The 8891-nt window shown below is 47.9% G+C and overlaps 1 protein-coding gene across 2 annotated transcripts in view; it reads left to right on the forward strand.

Annotated features, from left to right (window-relative positions):
* Positions 1 to 8853, forward strand: part of TNK1 (tyrosine kinase non receptor 1) — a 36544-nt gene extending 27691 nt beyond the window's left edge. For both annotated transcript variants that reach the window (XM_060281925.1, XM_060281926.1), the window contains exon 14: positions 1993 to 8853. In XM_060281925.1, coding sequence (XP_060137908.1) covers positions 1993 to 2115 — 123 coding nt within the window. In that variant the 3' untranslated portion in view covers positions 2116 to 8853. The remainder of the gene's footprint in view (positions 1 to 1992) is intronic.
* Positions 8854 to 8891: the final 38 nt, after the last annotated feature.

Genomic DNA, 8891 nt, shown 5'->3' on the forward strand with positions numbered 1-8891 from the left:
CGCTTCTCTGGAGCAGCAGAAAACAACCTTTCACCCTCCTCTATATGACATCCTTTTATATATTTGAACATGACTATCATATCATAGTTGAAAAGTGTCCCCAGATTCAATGAAAAAAATCTGGAAACCTTAGTTTAAGTGGCTGGCACCAAGAGGGAGAAAAACTGTCCACTTTCGCCACCATATCTGTCCACTTCCACCATGATTTCATATCCCTCTCTCCTGTCTCCTCTTTCTCACCTTTCCTCTCAACTGAAAAAAACCCCAAATGCTGTGATGTTTCTAAGAAATGGAAGCCCAGCCTGGGACCCATGGTGCTCCTTTTGCAATCGAAACCATGTACCTTCCGCCAAATTGGAAATGTAGAATCATGGAGTTGGAAGGGACCCCCAAAGGTCATCTTCTAGTCCAACCCCCTGCGATGCAGGAATCTCAGCTAAGGCATCCAGGACAAATGGCCACCCAACCTCTGCTTAAAATTCTCCAAGGAAGGGGAGACCTTTCCACTGTCGAACAGCTCTCACTGTCAGAAAGTTCTTCTGATGTCGAGTCGCAATCTCCCTTCTTGTTCCTCCTATTATTCCTTCCTTCTATCGGACGTTTATTTATTTCGTGAAATTAATACACCACTCGATTGTAAGCAAAAGCCTCGAAGCAGCTTACCCAGAAGAACCAAAGTTATCACGAAGGAAAATCAACGCCATTGTAAGATTGTTGAAGGATTAAAAGTAACCATAGGCTAATAATAATAATAATAATAATAATAATAATAATAATAATAATTTATTATTTATACCCCACCCATCTGGTCTCCCCAGCCACTCTGGGCGGCTTCCAACAGAAAAATACAACACAATCATCTATTAAACATTAAAAGCCTCCCTGAACAGGGCTGCCTTCAGATGTCTTCTAAAAGTCTGGTAGTTTCCTTTTTGACATCTGTTGGGAGGGCGTTCCACAGGGCAGGCGCCACCACCGAGAAGGCCCTCTGCCTAGTTCCCTGCAACTTGGCTTCTCGCAACGAGGGAACCACCAGAAGGCCCTCGGTGCTGGACCTCAGAGTCCAGGCAGAACGATGGAGGTGGAGACGCTCCTTCAGGTATACTGGACCGAGGCCATTAAGGGCTTTAAAGGTCAGCACCAATACTTTGAATTGTGCTCGGAAACGTACTGGGAGCCAATGTAGATCTTTCAAGACCGGTGTTATGTGGTCTCGGCGGCCGCTCCCAGTCACCAGTCTAGCTGCCGCATTCTGGATTAGTTGTAGTTTCCGCGTCGCCTTCAAAGGTAGCCCCATGTAGAGCACATTGCAGTAGTAGAGCATGCACCACTCTGGCGAGACAGTCCACGGGCAGGTAGGGTCTCAGCCTGCGTACCAGGTGGAGCTGATAGACAGCTGCCCTGGACACAGAATTGACCTGCGCCTCCATGGACAGCTGTGAGTCCAGAATGACTCCCAGGCTGCGCACCTGGTCCTTCAGGGGCACAGTTACCCCATTCAGGACCAGGGAGTCCTCCACACCTGCCCGCCTCCTGTCCCCCACAAACAGTACTTCTGTCTTGTCAGGATTCAACCTCAACAAAACCCGCACCAGCTTTCTAAGCATCCAAGCTTTTTCTTAACCAAAAATGTTTTTAGCAGGTGCCAAAAAGAGCACAGCGAAGGGTCCTGGCTGGTGTCAACAGGCAGGGAGTTCCAAAGTTCTGCACTATAAGAATGATTTCTGGCAAATGTGGAACGGGTATTTCATAGAATTGTAGAATCATAGTTGGAAGGGACACCAAGGGTCATCTAGTCCAACCCCCTGCAATGCGGGGGAAATCCACAGCCATCCCTGGGTGGGTTCGAACCACCAGCCTCCTGCTTAACAAACAGATGCGCCAACCCCTTGGACCAAGGGTCAGTTCTGTAAATCAGAAGCGGCCCAAATGGGCGCGTATGGCACAAGGTGATCTCGGGTACCTCTGACGCAGTCTCCTTCTGTTCCACAGGTGAACCAGCTCTTCCACATGAGCTCTCACTCCTGGGAAGAGTGCCGGTGGATCCTGGAGAAGCACCGCTGGAACCTGGCCATGGCCTCACGCTATGTGCTCAGCCGGGGGCTGCGGACCTGACCTGCGTTTTGCGGAAGATGGGAGGGTGTGAAATCCTTCCAAGACGGAACAAAAAGGTGCCTCCATTTTACGTCTTCCGCCTCCAAGCGGCAAAGGTCGTCGTAAATGCATAGCGAGGCAAAAGCACCTCCCTTAGATGCCGACTGTAATGACTCACCGTGGGGCTTTGGGGGACTGAGACCTCCGGCAATCCTGCTCCCCTGCTCCCGGCTCTCATGCAGCTTTCGCCAACCTGGTGCCCTCAGCAGAACTCAGAAGTGCAAGGTGCCTTTATGTGAGTCCTAGAAGATTCTGCTGGATCAGAACGATGGCCCACTTCAGCATCCTGTTCTCCCAGTGGCCAACCCCACTGGGAAGCCTGCCAGGAAGAACACACCTAGGCCCTTTCTAAGATTTCACAGTAATAATACAGTCGTACCTCAGAAGTTGAGCGGAATCCGTTCTGGAAGTCCCTTCGACTTCCAAACTGTTCGGAATCCAAGGCGCGGCTTCTGATTGGCTGCAGGAAGCTCCTGCAGCCAATCGGAAGCCGCGGAAGCCGTGTCGGACGTTCGGGTTCCAAAGAACGCTCGCAAAACGGAACAGTCCCTTCCGGGTTTGCGGCGTTCGGGAGCCAAAACGTTCGACTCGCAAGGCGTTTGGGATCATGAACGTGAACATGAAATTTATTATGGTCAAAGACCAGCTTGTGAGACACAAACGTAACTACAATCCCAAAAGCAAAGCAAACATGTAAAACAATATACAGCAATGGATTTTAAGTTTAAAAATGCAGTAGGCATAAAGGAAAAGGAAAAGGGACCCCTGACCATTAGGTCCAGTCGTGACCGACTCTGGGGTTGCAGCACTCATCTCACATTATTGGCCAAGGGAGCCGGTGTACAGCTTCCAGGTCATGTGGCCAGCATGACAAAGCCGCTTCTGGCAAACCAGAGCAGCACACGGAAACGCCGTTTACCTTCCCGCCGGAGCGGTACCTATTTATCTACTTGCACTTTGACGTGCTTTCAAACTGCTAGGTTGGCAGAAGCAGGGACCAAGCAATGGGAGCTCATCCCGTCACGGGGATTCGAACCGTCAGCCTTCTGATCGGCAAGCCCTAGGCTCTGTGGTTTAACCCACGGCTCCACCCGCGTCCCGCAGTAGGCATATAAACGCATACAAACTTTAAGATAGATTACCATAGAGAAATGACCCAGAGACGCCCGTGGATCCGAGTTTGGGGATTTTATTAACAAACTAGATTGAAACGGGGGATGCGTCTGCGCCTACAGATCTGTGCGCAGAATCTGGCGACCATCCGGGTCGTCTTGTGATCTTGCCTAACAGGAGAAGATCGAATTTTTTGCTTTACCAGTAGGTCAGCAAGCCTCACCAGTGTTCGGGATCCAAGATACGACTGTACAGATAAAGCCAATAAGTACAGAAAGGCGAAAAATGATGACAACAATAACAATTTGTTAGATCTACTATTTTCTGTGCATGTGCTGGGCAAATGATTTGGAGCACTCCAATGTTTCCTTTCCGGTTGACTTATATTTCCTTGAAGTTCCGTCATACGTAACGTAACTTGCCCTCTGTGCTCTTGAAACTGAAGCACCTTCCGTGTTCCCAAATACTTAACTTTGCAGCACAAAGAACAAGTGCCCCTTTCTCCAGAGCGACCCGCCCTGGGAGCCAATCCTTTTACTCTGATCGGCTCCGATCAGCCCAAAGGGTGAGAAGATTTATTCTCAGAAGCTAAAATTGCTCCCCCCCCCCGACTCCAGATCACAACCCCTCTGCTAGAGCTCCCCCATTGGCCTCAGCCAAATGTTGCTGGGCCTGGTGGGAATTTGAACGCAAGGCAGTTATAGGAACACACCATGTTGGGGAACGGCTGCTCTAACCCAGTGTTTCTCAACCTTTTTTGGGCCATGGCACACTTGTTCCATGAAAAATATCACGAGGCACACCACCATTAAAAAAGTTAAAAAAATTAACTCTGTGCCGCCCTATATTGACTATATAATTATGACTGTAATTTAACCCATGTGCAACTGTACTTCGTGCCTATTTTATAGTTTTGTTTTTCATCGTTTAATTTCCATCAGCTGTCATAACTGTTTTGTTTTATATACATTATGAATATTTTTTTAAGCTTTACCTCCCCCCCCAAAAAAAATATTACAATAGTTCAGCCAGCTATCTCCCTGTCTTGCTATTTCCCCCCTAGGCATTTTATTTTATTTGAATACGTATAGGCCCCCTATTAAGTAGGAAGGAGGAAATTAATCTCCCTCCCGCCGCCCCATGGGAGGGGAGAAGCCTTCAGACCCCCAATTCTCCTCTCCCGCGGCCCGAAGTGGTACAGTCCAGGCAAGGCTCTGCCTGCCCCCGGATTACAAGGGCGCACGCACTTCCAGGGGAGCTGCGGGGCGGCTCAAAGGCGAAAGGTTACCTTGGCTGCTGCTTGCGAGTAATTCCGGACCGCGAAGCCCAGCGTCCGCCGCGCAGCCATGGCGAAGGACGGGCGAAGGAGGCAGGGGAGGCGGAGCAACCTCGATGCGGCTTAAGGGGGGCCAGCGGCGGATCTGGAGCGCGCCTCCCTAGAGGGCCTCCCTAGACTCTAAAACCACCCTCCAGTCGTTTGCACTGAGCTTTGGGAAAGAGGAGGAGAAATATTGCTTTCCGGCGGGTCAGCGTTGGTTATTGGCGGCCGCCAGGCACGTGACAATGCAAATCGCCCTTCTCATCGCCGCACGTCGCGGCACACCAGCCAGCGTCTCGCTGGCTGGTTGAGAAACGCTGCTCTAACCCATTACCCATTTTTTAAAGACTTTGCAGCGGGGTTGGACTAGATGACCCTTGGGGGTCCCTTCCAACTCTGTTTAAGTCTATAATTCCACCCACAGCATTTGCGACTTTTCTGTCTCTCTCCTCTTTTGTCCATTAAGAAAAGGCAGGTGATGGGATCCACTTGGGGTTCATTTACGGTTGAGGGATCCCATCTTTTAAGGTTCTGCTCTCACTGAGAAGCCTACCATAAACTCCCATCTTGACCTGGAGCTCAGCATCACTACAAAACCTGCAAAAATAAAATTCCTATAGAAAGCAAGCAGCGCTGGAGGTGGAAGGCAGCCTCCCTCCCTCCCTCTGCCTTTGAATTTGCAATTCTGCACATTTCCCCGAACACAACAGATATTACCTCCAAGTCAGTGGTTCCCAAACTTCCCTCTCTCCCTACGGACCACTTGAAAATTGCCGAGAGCCTCAGCAAAGCCTTCCGTTGTCCTTTCTGCCTCTTGTAGGAATCGCAGTGCACTGTTCTGGATGATGTATGGTTTTTAATTGTATTTTTATTGCTCTGTTTATTTCTTACACTGTGCTTTGCGGTATTGCCATTCAAGTTCCGCATCGACACAGTCTTTCTTGCTGCTTCCCCTCGCTGTCTTTTCGGCTGCTAATTCTCTCCTTTCAATTGGCCTCTCCCTCTTAAGTAAACCCATCCGGAACTGCGGTGCTTTTGTAGGGAGGGGAAGACCAACACAGGATCCACCCTTCCAGTCCAAATCGATAGGAGTCTGACAGGCAGCAGTTATCAGATTACATATCCCCCCTCTCCACACTTTCCCATCTATCTGGATGGTGTAGAATGTGCGCGTCGCATTTGTAAATACGGTGTAAATGAGCGAATAAACTGTGTAAATATTGCCGCTTTGCAGATGGGCTATTCTTTTGCTTTGAACACCTGCGTTTATTTGATGCATGAGCAATCCAACTTGGAAACACTGATATGGAGTTGTTTTTTGGAGGGGCGTTTTACAAATGTTTTGTGTTTTGCATGCACCAAGTCAGTGTGGACATGTTTAAAACCTGACTTATGTTTGAATGTGCTGCTACTAGAGATCTTAGTAGGCCACAAGCTAGATGAGAGTCCACAGTGCGATGGAACAGCAAAAAAAAGCTAACACTATTCTAGTGTCCAGACAAGGGAAGTTATGGTTCTGTTCTGTTCTGCCTTGGTCAGACCACACCTGGAATACATTGGTACCTTGGTTCTCGAACTTAATCCATTCCGGAAGTCCGTTCCAAAACCAAAGCGTTCCAAAACCGAGGGGTGCTTTCCCATAGAAAGTAATGCAAAACGAATTAATCCGTTCCAGACTTTTAAGAACCCCTAAAGCAGCCATTTAACATGAATCATAGAATCATAGAGTTGGAAGGGACCACAAGGGTCTCTTAATTTTCATATGCTGATATTATTATATACTATTGTAATGATTGTTGAACGTTACATTATTTGATTGCTTATTTTAAAGCTATGTTTTATTATCATATTTTTGTATTGCATTAGATTGTTATAAGGTTGTTTTGTATTTCATTAGATTCTGTTTCTTCAGCTTGTAAACCGCTTTGAGTATTGTATGATAGAAAGGCGGTATACAAATTAAAAGTGATGATGATGATGATGAAGGGCCATCCAGTCCAACCCCCTGCCAAGCAGGAAACACCATCAAAGCATTCTTGATATATGCCTGTCAAGCCTCTGCTTAAAGACCTCCAAAGAAGGAGACTCCACCACACTTCTTGGCAGCAAATTCCACTGTCGAACAGCTCTTACTGTCAGGAAGTTCTTCCTAATGTTTAGGTGGAATCTTCTTTCTTGAAGTTTGAATCCATTGCTCCGTGTCCGCTTCTCTGGAGCAGCAGAAAACAACCTTTCTCCCTTCTCTATAGGACATCCTTTAATATATTTGAACATGGCTATCATATCACCCCTTAACCTTCTCTTCTCCAGGCTAAACATACCCAGCTCCCTAAGCCGTTCCTCATAAGGCATCGTTTCCAGGCCTTTGACCATTTTGGTTGCCCTCTTCTGGACACGTTCCAGCTTGAGTTTTACTATCTAACGAGACCATGGATCCATAAAATGAAAGCAACAGTCAATGTACTGCAGTCACACAATCAACCCATCAGGAGCTGAACCGGGTTCCACACAGTCACAAAAACAAAACAAAAAAGAGCCACAAAAACAAAAACAAAAATGCAAAATAAAGAGCAAAAACAGACAGACCTCAGCTTAACACTCAAAACAGAAGTGTGGCACTCAAAACGGAGCACGTTCGGCTTCAAAAAGAAGTTTGCAAACCGGAACACTTACTTCCCGGTTTGCAGCGTTTGGGTTCCAAGTTGTTTGAGTACCAAGGCGTTTGAGAACCAAGGGACCACTGTACTGTGTCCAGTTCTGGGCAACACAATTTAAGATGGATGTTGACCAGCTGGAAGGTGTGCAGAGGGGGGCGACCAAGATGATCACGGGTCTGGGAACCAAGCCTGATGAGGAATGGTCGAAGGAGTTGGGGATGTTTAGACTGGAGAAGAGAATGAGAAGAGAGATGATAGCCCTCTTCAAATATCTGAAGGGCTGGCCCATGGAAGGTGGAGCAAGCTTCTTTTCTCCTGCTCTAGAGAGAACTTGAACCAATGGATTCAAGTTACAAGAAAGGAGATTGTGACTAAACATTAGGGTGAGCTTTCTGACAGTAAGAGCTGTTCAGCAGTGGAACAGACTTCCACAAGGAAGTGGACTCTCCTTCCTTGGAGATTTATAAGCACAGGTTGGATGGCCATCTGTCATGGATGCTTTACCTGAGATTCCTGCATTACTGTGGGGTTGGGCTAGATGACCCTCAGGGTCCCTTCCAACTCCTAAGATTTTATATTGCTATGTTCTTCATATAATGCAGCGCACTTAAATCGATGCATCAATTTCCCCACCAATGCTTCTTCTAATAGACTTGCAAAGCAATAATAAAACATCACAGAAGCTGCAGAGTTGAGCTTTTGGGAGGTTGCACTCCCAGAAGCACACTGCAACCTCTTTGCGTTTCTTCCCCAACCACGACAACTACGTTCTTTTCCTCATCCACATCGTCAGTGCTGATTTCCCAAGTCCCAGTCTTCACACTCTAACCACTACACCCCACTGCCTTCCTAGAGTCCTTCTGTTCTGGGGCAGCTCTATAAATTAAGTAAGGTAAAAAGGTAAAGGGGCCCCTGACCATCAGGTCCAGTCGTGTCCGACTCTGGGGTTGCGGCGCTCATCTCGCTCTATAGGCCGAGGGAGCCGGCGTTTGTCCGCAGACAGCTTCCGGGTCATGTGGCCAGCATGACAAAGCTGCTTCTGGCGAACCAGAGCAGCGCACGGAAACGCCGTTTACCTTCCCGCCGGAGCGGTCCCTATTTATCTACTTGCACTTTGATGTGCTTTCGAACTGCTAGGTGGGCAGGAGCAGGGACTGAGCAACGGGAGCTCACCCCATTGCAGGGATTCGATTAAGTACCGGTAGGTAAATCAATAGGAGGAAACCAAAATGTCCTTTTGCGAAGGCTCTGAATATTTTCCTTGAAGCTCGGATGTGTTTTATTCTGCACTGTTTCAATTCGATGTTTTAACGTAAACTGCTTTGATCTTCTTCCTTTAAAATATAAAGCAGTGTGGAATTGAAACGAATAGTAATAACAAATTCCACTGCAAAAAAAAGGGAGGTTCCTAGACCTTCCATTCTGGTGACCGCAACCCAGGTTGAAGGCAATTAGCGTTTATAGCTGAGTTTCGAACACAGCTCTGGGGGGAGGCAAAATTGCAGGGGGTTGGCCTAGATGACCCTTGGGAACCCTTTCCAACCCTACAATTCCAAGATTCCATGAATGCTGCTGGGCGGGGGGAGAAGAGCGGGCGAGGCGATGGGAGAAAAGTTATGAGATGACGCAAAGGACTGCAAGAGGAGCTC

The sequence above is a fragment of the Zootoca vivipara genome, chromosome 13 (genome assembly GCF_963506605.1).
Source record: "Zootoca vivipara chromosome 13, rZooViv1.1, whole genome shotgun sequence".
NCBI lineage: Eukaryota > Metazoa > Chordata > Lepidosauria > Squamata > Lacertidae > Zootoca > Zootoca vivipara.